General features: G+C 45.0%; 1 protein-coding gene across 4 annotated transcripts in view; it reads right to left on the reverse strand.

Annotated features, from left to right (window-relative positions):
• ophn1 (oligophrenin 1) overlaps positions 1–16,445 on the reverse strand; it is a 254,404-nt gene that overhangs the window by 138,599 nt on the left and 99,360 nt on the right. For all 4 annotated transcript variants that reach the window (XM_086000871.1, XM_086000881.1, XM_086000862.1 and 1 more), the window contains one exon: positions 11,901–11,972. In XM_086000871.1, coding sequence (XP_085856997.1) covers positions 11,901–11,972 — 72 coding nt within the window. The remainder of the gene's footprint in view (positions 1–11,900; positions 11,973–16,445) is intronic.

The following is a 16,445-nucleotide window of genomic DNA, read 5'->3' on the forward strand; positions in this document are numbered from 1 at the left end:
ATACAATAGCCACAGCCACCCTGGGCTAGGGAGGGCCGCACAAAAATAAAGCCAGGGTGCCCATACTTGGTAATTATGTAATAGCTCTGAGAAGTGCCATCTAGTGAATATTAGGCAAGAATATCATTTGAATGATACAACACAGAAGGCGGCCAAGCGGCCCATCGGGCCGGCTCTTTGAAAGAGCTCTCCAATTAGTCCCACTCCCCTGCTCTTTCCCCATAGCCCTGCAATTTTTTTCCCTCTTCAAGTATTTATTCAATTCCCTTTTGAAAGTTACTATTGAATCTGCTTCCACCACCCTATCAGGCAGTGTATTCCAGATCACAACAACTCGCTGCTCAACTTAGGCTCTCCATGGTTGAACACCCTGGCAACACTCACAGTTTAGGCTTACACAATGAAGCATGGCCACATAAGAACATAAGAAATAGGAGCAGGAGTAGGCCATTCGGCCCTTCGAGCCTGCTCCACCATTCAATAAGATCATGGCTGACCTTCTACCACATCTCCACCTTCCCACACTATCCCCATATCCCTTGATTCCCTTAGTGCCCAAAAATCTATCGACCTCTTGTCTCAAATAAACTCAACGACTGAGCATCTAAAAGATCTCCGGAGTAGAGAATTCCAAAGAATTCCAAGTCCATGAGTGTTGTGTATGTACCTTTAAAGGAATAACTGCTCTCAGACTGTAGTACCGGCAGTGACCACCCCTGTATCAAAGGCCCTAGCAGGCTTCTGTACTTTCAGTTTCCAGGTTGTCTCCATTCAGTAAAGACTTGTTATAATCAACTCCTGCAGTCTGTGTCTCAATTATACACGGACATAATACTGGCGACGAGTAAGAAACAAACTTACCTGCAACTCGGCAGCACCTCAGACGACGTTATTGAAGGTCGAAGCCAGAAGAAAGAAAAAATAAATAAATAAAATAATCCAAAGAAACTCGAGAAACGGGTGTCGACAGTGGGCAACCGCCCTCCAAATCATCGAATTGAAAAGTGCAGGAGAGACTGTCGAGAGCCAGGCTTGGTTCTCCAGTCTGTGGTTTCACAGCTAATCGGGCTGGTGGCAGGTAGTGCACTGATCCTTCCTGGGCTGCGGCGGGCTAGAGCTCGATCGGGTGGCTCTGCAACAGGGCCGTCAGCGAGTCGGGAAGCAAAGAAAGAGAGAGAGAGAGAGAGAGAGAGAGAGAGGGTGGAGCACACAGGGCGCGGCCGGTGCTTCGAAGCCGGGCAGCGTTCGGACCCAAGAAGAGGGAGGGAAGTGTCCCAGAGGGTCCGCTCCACGACGGGAACGGTTCTTCAATTAACGGAGCAAATATTGAAGTGCGATAGAAAAATAAAAATACCGCGGAGAGCGGCGTTGGCAGCAGCGATCGGGGAGGCGCGAAGACCATAGGGCGTCGCCATTACAGGATAGTAAAATAAATATAATCGCCAGCAACAGCGTTGGCAGCGGCGGGAAAGCGCGGGAGGCGCCATCTTAACTCAGCGGGGAAGAAGGAAAAGCGTGGGAGGCGCCATTTTGATCCGTCGGGGACGAAGGCAAAGCGCGGGAGGCGCCATCTTAGATTTTCAAGATGCCAAAGACTGGCGATATCACTGCCTTCGATAATGCAATAGAAGACTGGACCACGTATGTGGAAAGAGTCGAGGTATATTGCGAGGCAAACGAAATAGCCGATGAGAAAAAGGCATCGGTACTACTAAACTTAATGGGCGCAAGAATGTACGGCCTATTGCGGGACCTGATTACTCCAGCCAAACCGAAGGCGAAGAGTTTTAACGAAATTGTTGCTATCCGACAGGAACACCTAAATCCTACACTGCTGCTGATAGCAGAAAGATTTAAATTCCACAGGAGAAGTCAGCATAAAAATGAGAGCAATGCTGATTACCTTACGGAACTACGCAAGCTATCAAAGCACTGCCAGTTCGGAGCAGGACTGGCAGATACCTTACGGGACAAATTTGTCTGTGGACTCCTGAGTGAAGGAACCCAGAAGAGGTTACTCTCAGAGAAAGAGCTGACGCTAGATAAGGCTTTCAGCGTGGCAGTATCGTACGAAGCAGCAGCAAGGGGAGCTGCAGAAATATAACAAAAGCCACAGGAATACGGCACCCACGAAATGACACGGGGATTTGAAAAATGTTATCGCTGCGGCAGAACAAACCATGACCAGAAGGACTGCTGGTCCAAGGACAAAATATGCAGGCAATGCGGAAACGTGGGACACATTGCACGAGTTTGCAGGTCTGGGAAGAAGACCAACGACAACAAAAAGGCTACGAAGGAACCGTACAGGAAAGTACAAAAGATGACGGACAGTAGTTCCGAAGACCAGATGAGCGATAGTGAATCCGGGAACAAGAGACTAAGCTGTCTCAAACTTCACAACGTAATCGCAAAAGAGGATCACCGAACCATTTGGGTCACCCTCACGATAGCAGGGTCCCAAGTCAAAATGGAATTGGATACAGGATCAGCTCTAACTGTCATGAATCGACGAGACTACGAGCAGCTATTCTCACACATACCCTTGAGAGAGACATCCATTGTCTTGAAGACGTATACGGGGCAAAAAGTATACCCCAGAGGAAAAATAAGGGTGCCTGTCGAATACAACGGCAAGAAAATATGGAAATTGTATCTCTGCATTCTGCAAGATGGTGGACCACCGTTATTGGGACGTGAATGGATCAGAAAGATAAGTTTAGACTGGCACTCCATTCAGGCACTGACTGTGGCTGGTAAAAAGGATGACGATGTCACTCCTGGACGATTGTCAACAATCTTAGCTGACGCTAAAGAGGTATTTCAACAAGAACTGGGCACTCTTAAAGGCGTAACCGCCTCGATAAAAATAGAGGAGAATGCAATTCCCAAGTTTTTCAAAGCAAGACCGGTACCATATGCAATTCGCCCAGCCGTCGAGGCAGAGCTGGAGAATGCAGGCGTGTTATCTAAGGTAGACTGGAGTGAGTGGGCGACACCCATCGTTCCTGTCATGAAGAAAACGTTAAACAATAAGTCTGAGGAGCCAAGGAAGGTTCGCATCTGTGGGGACTTCAAGGTGACGGTGAACCCAGTCCTTCACACAGTACAATATCCTCTTCCAAGGATAGAAGATATCTTCGCCTCACTATCTGGAGGGAAGCGTTTACACAAAAATTGACCTAGCACAAGCATATTTGCAGATGGAGGTTGAAGAATCCTCTAGGAAGTATCTCACGATAAACAAACACTCACAAAGGCCTTTACCAGTATAATCGACTGGTATTCGGAGTAGCATCAGCTCCGGCGATATGGCAAAGAGCGATGGAACAAGTCCTGCAAGGGATTCCGGGGACTCAGTGTTACTTGGACGACATCCTAGTGACAGGTGAAGATGACAGTGAACACCTTGCCAACCTAGAGCAGGTGCTCACTAGACTACATGAACATGGGCTACGAGCCAATCGCCCCAAGTGCGAGTTTTTTAAGAAATAGATATCGTATTGTGGCCACGTGATTGATGAAGAGGGGTTGCATAAGTCCCCTGACAAAATTGAAGCGGTAGTTAAGGCTCCAGCGCCTGAAAATGTGTCGCAACTGAGGTCATTCCTCGGATTGGTGAATTACTACCATAAGTTTTTGCCGAATTTGTCCACAATTCTGCATCCACTGAACGCCCTACTACGAACGGGAGTAGCATGGAAATGGAGCGATGAATGTAAGCGGGCCTTTCAGAAGAGTAAGGACCTGATCACTTCAAGAGAAGTATTGGCTCACGACAACCCATCACTACCGATAAGACTGGCGTGTGATGCGTCTCCCTACGGCATTGGGGCGGTACTGTCACATAAATTCCTTGATGGTTCAGAGAGGCCGATAGCTTTTGCGTCACGCTCGTTAACTTCAGCCAAGCGTAACTATGCCCAGATTGACAGAGAGGCCCTCAGCCTGGTGTGGGGGGTGAAGAAGTTCAATCACTACCTGCACGGTCAGAAATTTATTCTACTAACTGATCATCAACCTCTCGTCTCCATTTTCAACCCTCAGAAGGGCGTACCGATAATGACGGCACAACGGCTACAGAGGTGGTCCCTTTTCCTAGGGGCACACCAATATGACATCGGGTACAAAGGAACTAAACAGCATGGGAATGCTGATGGATTGTCGCGCCTACCGTTGCCGACGGTGGAAGAAGAACTGGCAGTGGATCCAGTGGAGTTATTCCACTCGACTATAGTCGAATGTCTCCCTGTGATGAATGCAAACATAGAAAAGGAAACACGAAATGACCCGACACTCTCCTGGGTCTATGATTTAACGGTGAAGGGATGACCAGCACATGGCGAACCACTGCTGCCAGCATTCTCACCGAGAAGAGAACAGCTGTCAGTGTGCAGAGGAACCTTGATGTGTGGATCCAGAGTAGTAATTCCACCCAAATTGAAGGATAGAGTGCTCAATGAGCTTCATGAGGGTCATCTGGGAGGGGTAAAAATGAAGAACTTAGCCAGAGCGTTTGTGTGGTGGCCAGAAATCGATAGAGAAATCGAAGAGATGACCAAGAGCTGTACAGGATGCCAGAAGGTCCAAAACACCCCACCACAAGCCCCTCTACATCCATGGGAGTGGCCCTCATCTCCATGGCAAAGAGTGCACATTGATTTTGCTGGTCCCTTTATGGACTCGATGTTTTTAATTGCGGTGGATGCACATTCAAAGTGGCCAGAGGTAATAAAAATGTCCTCAACCACCACAGAAAAAACTATCAGTCTTACGAACCATATTCGCCAGGAATGGGCTGCCTGAACAGATTTGCTCTGACAATGGACCACAGTTTGTGTCTGAAGAGTTCCGGAGGTTCTTAAAGAACAATGGTGTTAAGCATTACACATCCGCCCCATATCATCCAGCCACTAATGGATTGGCCGAGAGGTTTGTTCAAACATTCAAGAAGGCTATCAAGGCAATGTGTAATGAAGATATACCCCTACAACACAAGGTGGATAACTTCTTGTACGATAGCAAAATACTGCAGATGTTGGAAATCCGAAATAACAAAAGAAAATGCTGGAAAAACTCAGCAAGTCAGGCAACATCCGTGGAGAGAAATTTGAGTTGACGTTTCGGGTTTGACCCCGAGCTTCCGGTCGCCTGTCATTTCAATTCACCGCTCCATTCCCACTCGGACCTCACCGTCCTTGGCCTCTTGTACTGTTCCACGGAAGCTCAACGTAAACTCGAGGAACAGCAGCTCATCTTCCGATTAGGCAGTCTGCAGCCTTCCGGTCTCAATATCGAGTTCAACAATTTCAGATCATAACCTCGGCCCCTATTTCATTTTCACCTATATTTTTCCACTCCTTTCCTTTCCCCCCCCCCCTTTTCTTTTGTTTCTCTCTCACACCTGGCAGCTATCTTTTGCCCTGCCAGTACACTTTACACCTAATCACAGCCTATTACCATCTCGTCTAGCTTCTAATCTCTTTTACTTCTTTTGGTTCTTTTACTCTTTTGTCCGATCGCAGCCCTGCCTTCGATCTAGTTCCTTTTCTCTCCAGTTTTGAAGAAGGGTCAAACCCGAAACGTCAACTCAAATTTCTCTCCACGGATGTTGCCTGACTTGCTGAGTTTTTCCAGCATTTTCTTTTGTTATTTTGGATAACTTCTTGTTTGCCTACCGGAATGCGACACATGCGGTTACCAACCAAACTCCAGCCATGGTGTTCTTCAATCGAAGACTACGATGCCGCTTGGATTTGGTTAAGCCAAACGTCAGAAGAGATGTGGAGAACAGGCAGTTTCAGAATATGAATGAAAGGCCGACCAGGAGTTTTAAGATAGGTCAACCACTTTTGGCCCGGGACTACCGCACAGAGAAATGGCAGCCAGGAACGATCTGTACACGGCAAGGACCTCTAATGTATACCGTGGACGTTGGAGAGAGCATTGTAAGACGCCATGCTGATCAGATTCTAGAGCCACTGGAAAACGTCAACTCCACACCACGATCTGATACACCTGGTGATGAAACCGAAGTACCAATTGCATCTACCGCAGAATCGGTGATATTGGAAGCAGACGGACCAAACAACGACATTGATCCTGACTCAACCTTGCCAGAAGAACCTGATATCCCAAAGAGGCGTTATCCAGACAGAATCAGGAATCCGCCTCAAAGATTGAACTTATAATTGCTTAACTTCAACCAATGTATCTAGCAACCGTAATTGTAATTAGTTATTATTTAGTTGTTAAATGAATGTTATGTACTGTTTATCTAAAAAGGGGAGGAATTGTTGTGTATGTACCTTTAAGGGAACAACTGGTCTCAGACTGCAGTACCGGCAGTGACCACCCCTGTATAAAAGGCCCTAGCAGGCTTCTGTTGTTTCAGTTTCCAGGTTGTCTCCATTCAGTAAAGACTTGTTATAATCAACTCCTGCAGTCCGTGTCTCAATTATACACGGACATAATAATGAGCTGCTGGAACTCTCGGCAATGCCTATACAGCCCAGCATTAGTCAGCACCACCTGGAGGAGAGCAAAAGGGAGAAAACAGTGGCCGGGGGGGGGGGGGGGGGGGGGGGCGGGGGGGTGGGGGGGAGGGAAAATAAACATGGCAAAAACAAGAGGCATGGAACTTCTTTGCCAGAAATTAGAGCAGTGTTTAAAGCAAGTGTATGTCTCACTGTTCAAGAACACGTCTCACTGTTCAAGAACACGAGGCTGCTCGACTCTCATGCTCGACTGTGAATGACAGCTGCAGTTTAGGAATTAATTAGATGCAACATAGCACCATCATCAAAAGACAGCATACAGAACAAAGGAAGACAGATTGTCTGAATTAATTATACAGCATTCAGTCCACCAGTAGCCACCACACGATAGTGAACAGTAAAGTTACCCTCATTGAAACAGACACCAGTTTCATTTATCAGACTTCAGAATGTCAAAAATATCTGTATGTAGAAAAAAAGATTTAAAAAGAAAAAGCGCAGTTATTTCATGCTGGTTTCTTCTGACCTGGAGCTAGATATTTACAACCACTGCAAACCTCCCTCGCCAACAGCAAGTGACCTCCAGATATTCTATTTACAGTAATTTGACTTTGTGCCATGAAAGGGACAGGTCTCTTTAAACACAGCTGCACCCTAGACAATAATACATTGTCCATTTCATACATAACCTATCATTTTATAATGACAGGAATGTAATACGACTGCATTATTTGCATTATAGTTACAGCCTTGGTGCTTGCCAACAGACCCGAGGAACAAACTGGTTTGCTGCTTCCTTTAATATGCAAAGCGCGGCCATCCACCAACACAAAACAATGCAAAGCGCGGCAATAGTACACAGACAGACATACTAAAGTGCTCTCCCTCAGGTGAGGGAAAGGGAACGTGGTCTCCCTCAGACCACGGCGAGCTGTTTCACTTTGTCCAGAACACTGGAGCCAGAGGACACAGCCTGCGCTCGAAGCGGGGGATAAATTCAAAACTAATCTACGGAAATATTATTTCAGTGAGTGAGGGTTTTTGATAGAGCAGACAGGGAGAAACGGTTTCCACTGGCGAGAGGGTCGGTAACCAGAGGACACAGATTTAAGGTAATTGGCAAAAGAACCAGAGGGGAGATGAGGAGAATTTTTTTTTACACAGCGTGTTATGATGATCTGGAATGCGTTGCCTGAAAGGGTGGTGGAAGCAGATTCAATAGTAACTTTCAAATAGGGATTGGATAAATACTTGAAAAAGGAAGAATTTGCAGGACTATAGGAAAAGAGCAAGGAACTATTGCTAGCCCTTTCAAAGAGCTGGCACAAGCACGATGGGCTGAATGGCCTACTTCTGTGCTGTATGATTTATGGAACAGGATCCCAAGGGACACAATGGAAGCAGATAATAATGATTCATTCAAATGCAAATAATATAGATTTGTCAGAAAATAACATTTTGCGATACAGTACATGAGTAATTTGAGAAATGACATGTGGTAAGTCTAACATGCTTGGGAGGAACAGGTGACATTGGACCTATGGTTCCCAAAGCTTTCCACCACTGGGGTTTTCTTTGCGTAATGTTATGCTAAACCTATATAAAACACTAGTCAGTCCAAGCTGGAGTATTGTGGGCACTGCACTTTAGGAAGGATGTGAAGGCTTTGGACAGGGTACAGAAGAGAGTTACTAGAATGGTTCCAGGGATGAGGGAATAGAGTTACATGGATAGACTGGAGAAGCTGGGGTTGTGCGAGAGAGAGAGAGAGAGAGAGAGAGAGAGAGAGAGAGAGAGAGAGAACGGAATGACAGGACAGAAAAACTTGCATTTATATAGTGCCTTTCACGACCACTGGACGTCCCAAAGCGCTTTACAGCCAATGAAGTACTTTTGGATTGTAGTCACTGTTGTAATGTAGGAAACACGGCAGCCAATTTGCACACAGCAAGCTCCCACAAACAGCAATGTGATAATGACCAGATAATCTGTATTTGAGTGAGGGATAAATATTGGCCAGGACACCGGGGATAACTCCCCTGCCCTCCTTCGAAATTGTGCCATGGGATCTTTTCCCTCCACCTGAGGGAGCAGACAGGCCTCGATTTAACATCACATCTGACAGACAGCACCCCCTCAGCACTGCACTGGAGTGACAGCCTAGCTTTGTGTGTGCAAATCCCTGGAGTGGGACTTGAACCCACAACCTTCTGACTCAGAGGCGAGTGTGTTACCCACTGAGCCACAGCTGGCACTATTGGATAAATACTTGAAGGAGAAAAAAATTGCAGGGGAATGGGGAAGGAGCAGGTGAGTGAGACTAACTGGATTGCTCTTCGAAAGAGCTGGCGCAGACTCAATGGGCCAAATGGCCTCCTTCTGTGCTGTGCTATTCTATGGCGAACTAAACAGACCTTGGATTTGCATCTAGAAATTCTTGTGTCGTTTAAAAGCAATGGAACTACAACTTACAAAGCAAATGGAGGATGCAGCTATAACCTATATCCTAGCTGAAAGTTTACTTTTTCCCTCCAATGGCCTAGTAAGTAGCCAGTACTCAATGTAGCATTAAATCTCACAGATCAGAAGATCCCACGTTGAATTCCCCAACCAATGCAGTTTGCAGATCTTAGCATCAACAATTGGTTTCAGAGTTACTGGGCTAAGAAGGGAAAGAGATGCGGTGGTGGTGGGGTGTGGGGGGGGGGGGGGGGGGGGGGAAGAAATCTGCTAGCGGCTTTTTCTCCTGATCATTATCCAGTCATCCTTGCTGGAAAGTAATTCAGATGACAATAGGATTGGACTCAAATGTGTGTCAAATAGCCTGGCAATACAAACTGCATGGACTTAAGAACATAAGAATTAGGAGCAGGAGTCGGCCATATGGCCCCTCGAGCCTGCTCCGCCATTCAATAAGATCATGGCTGATCATCGACCTCAACTCCACTTTCCCGCCCGGTCTCCACATGCCTTGATTCCCCTAGAGTCCAAAAATCTATCGATTTTGGCCTTGAATATACTCAAAGACTCGGCATCCACAGCCCTTTGGGGTAGAGAATTCCAAAGATTCACAACCCTCCGAGTGAAGAAATTTCTCCTCATCTCAGTCCTAAATGGCTGACTGCTTATCTTGGACAGATTTGATTAGGCCTAAGAGTGAGGCTGATTATAAAACTCTGACAGGACTGGACAGACTAGATGCAGGAAGGATGTTCCCGATGGTCGGGGAGTCCAGAACCAGGGGTCACAGTCTAAGGATAAGGGGTAAGCCATTTAGGACTGAGATGAGGAGGAATTTCTTCACACAGAGAGTGGTGAACCTGTGGAATTCTCTACCACAGAAGGCAGTAGAGGCCAATTCATTAAATATATTCAAGAAGGCGTTGGATATATTTCTTAAGGCTAAAGGGATCTGGGGAGAAAGCAGGGACAGGGAACTGAATTTGGATGATCAGCCATGATCTCATTGAATGGCAGAGCAGGCTCGAGGGGCCGAATGGCCTACTCCTGCTCCTATCTTTCTATGTTTACCCGCAGAACCATACTAGGACCTTCGAGGGAGGGCAGAAAACTAAGAGGAGTGGGTATTTATGACTCATTACTGGAGCAACAGCCCTAGACACCAGCTGTAACAGTCATTTGATACGTTTCATCATAGGCCGCCTCTGAGATGGTGTGAAGGAGGGTTGACAGTTCAGTCAGGAGCAGAGTCTGCTGTCAGTTTTCCCAGATGAAAAGGTTGAACATTTAGCAAAAAGTTGCCAGTCAGGACTCGAGAGTCTTGAGAGAAGAATTATTACCACAAACACTTCAACAGCTGAGTCAAGTCACAATTATTTCTGTAATGAAAGCAAGCTGCAGCATGGAGAGAGGGTTTCCTATTTCATATCCGTTCTGTTGGAGCGGCACTTGGTTGAATTATTGGCAAGCAGCCACACTCTCCTCTTCTTTAGCAGACTTGGGGAAAGCCAAAAAGTGAAGCTCTAAGTTTCAACCAGGGAGAAGGAGAGAGGGGCAGCACTAACTCAACATTGAATCCTGGCCATGCTGGCTTTTGCAATCAACAGACAATCACAGCACAGAGTGAGAGAGATGTGGAGCACATTGTTTCGGTGATCGCCTGCGATTCTGCCAGAGTGTACTTAATGGGTAAAGTGTTTCACTCCAACGCCCCGGAAAATTGGACTCGTGAGAATCGAAGTCATCTGTACCATCAATTTCAACCGGTCTAAAGAACACTTGCGTCAGTTCTTCCCCACCCACCCAAAAATATCACTCGCTCTGAGGGCACGGTCATTAGGAGTTCATCCCTCCTATTGGCTGCAGTGCCTTGGATTTCACCCATATCTGTACTCTCTCTTCACAGTAAAAAAAGGGTAATTATTTTAACAACCAGACTTCAATAAAACTGTACCTTGTATTTGATTAAAGAGACAAATTAACATATTACCCAAATACTGTCCCAATTTGGGCAGTTATCTTGAACACTGACTAAAGAATGATATGGAACGATATGGCTCCAAATCTCCCCTCCTTTTGGCTCAGTGTTGTATTTAGTCCATTGTTACAATAGAATCTACTTTGAGAATACTGACCCTCCTAGTCAGCAGTCTGGCTCCACTTCTTGTCTCTTAATAAAGAACAAAATGGAAGGACAGTCAGAGTGGTGGTGGCTGGGGAGGCGGGGAGGACAGGGCAGCAGATCCTCAAATCAGATTTTGTTACAAGGAAGGACCACACACAGCATTGAGGTGGGAGGAGGAGAATCTCAACACAGAATGCCACCGCCTTCAACAGTCATCGCCAGGCACTCCCCTGTACTGCCCCAGTGTCAGATTCAGAACAGCACTGCAAAAGGTCACCAATCTTTCCTTTGGCTGTAGTGACTGAATGGCCTCAGGAGACTTGAAAGGGGGAAGAAAAAAGGGCAGGTAGTTTTTCCCCAAATCATTCCCAAACACAGGAAAACTATCAAAACAAAGGCACGGAACTCATGTGTGCACTTATCCAGGGTCTGCAGGCCTCCAGATGGAGCAGCACTTTCACTGACCCGCACCATGTCACCTGGCTATGTGCTGCCGGGGAGCTGCCAACCAATTCAATAGCGATGTTTCTATATTTCTTAAGGCTAAAGGGATCAAGGGGTATGGGGAGAAAGCAGGGACCGGGTACTGAATTTGGATGATCAGCCATGATCGCATTGAATGGCGGAGCAGGCTCGAGGGGCCGAATGGCCTACTCCTGCTCCTATCTTCTATGTTTCTATGCTTCAATACTAGCGGCAGCAGAACAGAACAGCTTAGCTTATACAGTACAGTAAAGGTGGAAAGAAACCAGAGAGAAAATCAAAAAAGTCACACTGACAGCAATTTTAACAAAAGTTTTATTTTTTTTAAATCTTACCTTTGCAACTCCTATATGGTCTTTCTTAAAAATCTCCAAGGGTTTAATTAGCAAGTTAGTGGAATTTTGAATCTGTAACAAAGGCAAGTGGCAAATAAATTCAGAGTTCACAATCCTTCCGAGTCTTATCCACAAGATTAGCACTAACCATTACAGACAGATAGATCCCCATCTCAAACTATTGATCCAATCTCTCTTTGGGAAGGGATAAGAAAATCAACAGATCAGGACTGGGGAAAACCTCAATAATGAGGTCAGAATGGCTGAATAATACTGTAGGAAAAATGAAATCTTGAAGGAAGAAAGGTCACAGGGATTACAGTGTTCAAGAAGGCAGCTCACCACCATTTTCTCAAAGGCAATTAGGGATGGGCAATAAATGCTGGCCTTGCCAGCGATGCCCAGATCCCATGAATTAATTTTTTTTAAGTGTGTTTGAAGTACTCCCCAGTCAATCATATTGACCACCGCTGAATGTTTCCTACCTGTTCAGAGCTGTATGCTGAAGTATTTCAAAATACTAACCAGCCATTTTTCCTTTTCAGATGTGGCTAAGACAGATTGGAGGTTGTGCCTTTATTTCAGACTTCCCACGTTCATATTTTTCCCTCTTTTATCACCACTAACACTGAAGATATAGCCTCACTTTTCTGGCATATCATCTGCCTCATGGACAGCCACAATTTTGGACCTCCACTTTCTTCACTCACAAGCTGCTCTGCTGACATATGTTAAAGGAATGAGGACCTCTGGAATAGACCCATTGATTCTTAGTGGCTGATGCTGCTTTGGGACGGTTCTGGAAGCTTATCCAAAGCCATCACAAAACTGGAACGAGCGATTACCAGCTGAATATGAAGCAGTACCGAGCTGGTAGAGACTTTCGCTTTAAAAGAATGTACTGTAGAGGAACACGAGACAGGGGAAATACCGAAACACGGGCCCATACTGGTTAGATAGGGAGGTTTCAAATACAATAAAGGATGGTGCCTGATCAGACAGCACTATGAAGCCGCAACGAGCGGCGTCACGGAGTGGGGTTACACAAACCTGCAATCTCCATGTGCTGAGTTTCCACAATCATTTAGCGATTACATAAAAGGATTGCAGTTAAAGTAAAAACTTTTTTAAAAAAAGGAAATCGTAAATTGGATTAATATCCTTTACTTCCTCATTGGGAAGCTGTGACCAGCAGAATATCCCACATCCAGGGCCCCGGAGTGCAGGCTCAGATTTTACACTACAGTCTTGCTGCATTCCCAATGCAAGAGTGGTTTGACATAATGCACCACATTCACTGAAGCCAAACATCACATGACTGACAGGTTAAAAAAACAAACTGCACATATTGAAAGATCTTGGCACCAAGTGTATTTGCAAATTTACAAAACTTGCTTAAGACATAAATAACTTGGTTATTCCCTTCCTAGAATCTTTTATTCCACAGTATTTTTTGTTGTCGTCTTGCCTCCCAAAATGGAATTGCGCAATTTATTTTCTGATAGTGAGATTTTCTCCATAGTCCAGGCCTGGCTGACTGATCCTGGCTGTATCAAAACATCCTCCCCGAAACCCAGTGCAAACAAGTCCTCCTGAGCGACAGAAAAACCTCAACCCAAGGAGCACCATGAAGTCAGAACTTTTATTTATTGGTTTTAATTATATAAAAGCTGAAAAAAAATTAAATCTCAAAAAAGAATTTTTTCAGAATTGTGTAATTTTTATGTTTTGTTAAGTCTCGCTGTATATACTGAGCTGAGTAAAAGAAGAAAAATGATGAGACAAAACTCGTGATAAATTATTTGAGCGATCTGGTTGGTTTTTTTTGTGATTCTTACTGCTTAGCGAATAGTAATGTATGAAAATGTGAACTTTCATTGCTCAGTTTTCTGCTGGTGATTCATTCCTCGCTGATACTTTTTAAACTATTCTTTGGTTCATTCACCTTTACTCAATTATATATTTGACCGGTAACTTAACAAGTCATTATTTGTAGCCCAGTTGCTAATTTGTTGCCCGACTGTTGTGGTTTTTAGTGGCACAAATTTTAAGAAACATTGGGCCAGAATTTGCTGTCAAAATAACAGCAAGGCTAATGGCGCGCACTGTTGTTTATGGGTAAATGATCCAGCAACTTCAGGCGAGCAGCAGGTCCACGGTTAAATGTGAATATCCAAACGTTGCTCTCCGAGTTGCTCCGCTCGCCATTACTTTCGAGAAAACTGCATCTCACCTTAGCATCCTGTTGTTTTTAAAAACTAAAAAGGAACTTGCTGCATTTGCCCATTAAACACGTCACAGAAAGTTAGGTCTGGTCATTACAAGCGCAAGTACCCGTTTAACAACGTGCTTAAGTGTTAATGACTGTCAATCAAGCTCTCTCCACTGAAGTTTTACTATTTGCAAGGGTGAAGTCTCATTGCTTTAAGCTATTAATTTTTCAGGGATATTTTTAAAATGTAAAATTTTAAATGTTCATTTTTTTCTTACTTTTCCTTTGTCTTTTTTTTTTAATCTCTCTTAATCCAATCTTTCTTCCCCTCTCTTGATTTCTCTCTCTCTACCTGATTTGACATTGAATTCACCCCCTTTAATTCACCCTCCTTCTCAGTCCTCCTGTGTTTATTTCCCAATCCTTAAATGCATCAGTGACTAAGGTGACATCAGGGAAAAAATAGAAATAAGTCAAAGCTAAAAGGCACTATATCTGAATGCGCGAAGCATTTGCAACAAAATAAATGAATTAATAGCACAGATAGAAATTAATAGGTTTGATCTAACAGCCATAACGGAGACATGGTTGCAATGTGGCCACGGTTGGGGATTAAATATTCCAGGATACTTAGGGGGAAAAATTCAGTTGCTTTGCGCCTCCCATTAGCACCCTAAGAGGGCGCTAATGGGGCGCAAAGCCACTAGTGCCCGGGCGCGGCGATGTTTGCGCTGCTCGCGAAATTGACCAGACATTTTGCAGCGGCGCTAAACACTACCGCCACGATCTCCTGCGCCGGCAGATCGTGACGTCAGTCGAGTGTGCAATGCCCCGGTAGCACCCCAGACCGGATATTGAGTGGCGCCCCCTGCCTTACCACCTGCTGCTAGCAACGACAGGTTGAGGGGAGCGTTTTGCAGTCGGGAGGGACTGGGGGAGCACTATTTAAAGGCGACCGCTTCCTGACTTTTTTTGTCGGCGACATTTTTGCACCACGCATTCTGAGACACACACACTTCTGGAAAGATTCAATGCTGTGTGAAGGAGTTTTGGGTACTGAGCTGCACTTTGCAGGTTCATTTTCATCTGACCTTCCTTGTATCAATTTAGAAGAGACTATGGGGGCTGCACTCTGAGCTCTTTCCCTGGGTCTCTCCATTGTTCTTTCCAGCAGATTTGATACAGATCTCTCCAGGCCGAGTATCAAGGCTGCAATGAGCAGGATGTGGATGAAGAGCAAGATCGACCCTGCCCTTTAAGGACTGGCCGGAGCCATTGTGTCTGTGTTCCATTGCTGACTGACATCACATGAGCTCCGCCAGCGCCTCGCTCCTCGGTGTTAGCGCCTTGAGAGGTGTGTAGCGCCTGATTGAGTGCTCCAATCACCTCCAGGGGCGATAGAAGCCAAGTTTGCAGTCAGAGGTGATAATTGGCGCCAGGCGCTAAACTTTGCGCCCAGCCGATAATTACGCCCCCAAATGGGGCGATGCTGAATTTCTCCCCCTTAACTTTTAGAAGAGATAGGCAAAATGGAAAAGGAGGAGGGGTAACTCTGATAATAAAGGATGGAACAAAGACAGTAGAGAAAAGATTTTGATCTGATAATCAAGAAGTTTGGGTGGAGCTTAGAAACAGCAAGGGGCAGAAAACATTGGTGGGAGTTGTTTATAGGCCCCCAAACAGTAGTTGTAATGTAGGGCAGAGTATAAATCAGGAAATTAGAGGCACATGTAACAAGGGTAATACAGTAATCAGGGGGGACTTTAATCTGCTTATAAACTGGGCAAACCAAATTTGCAGTAATTGTGTGGAGGACGAATTCATGGAATGTATGCAAGATAGTTTTCTAGATCAGTATGTTGAGGAACCAACTAGGGAACAGGCTATTTTAGATTTAGTATTGTACAACTAGAAAGGGTTAATTAATAACCTTGTAGTAAAGGGACCTTTAGAGAAGAATGACTATAATATGATAGAATTTTATATTGAGTTTGAAAGTGATTTAGTTAAATCTAAGACTAGGGTTTAAATCTAAACAAAGCAAACTACGTAGGCATGAGGGGAGAGTTGGCTAAGGTAGACTGGGAAACTACATTAAAGGGTGTGACGGTAGAGAAGCAATGGCTAGCATTTAAAGAATTAATACATAATTTACAACAAATATACATTCCTTTAAGGCACAAAATCTCCTACAGGAAAAGTGGTCCAACCATGGCTAACAAGAGAAGTTAAAGACAGTATTAGATCAAAGGAAGAGGCTTATAATGTTGTCAAAAATAGTAAGCCTGAGGATTGGGAGAATTTTAGAATTCAGCAAATGAGGAACAAATAAT

The sequence above is a fragment of the Somniosus microcephalus genome, chromosome 1, assembly GCF_052327205.1.
Source record: "Somniosus microcephalus isolate GS21.2 chromosome 1, FLI_Smic_1.0, whole genome shotgun sequence".
Taxonomy (NCBI): Eukaryota; Metazoa; Chordata; class Chondrichthyes; order Squaliformes; family Somniosidae; genus Somniosus; species Somniosus microcephalus.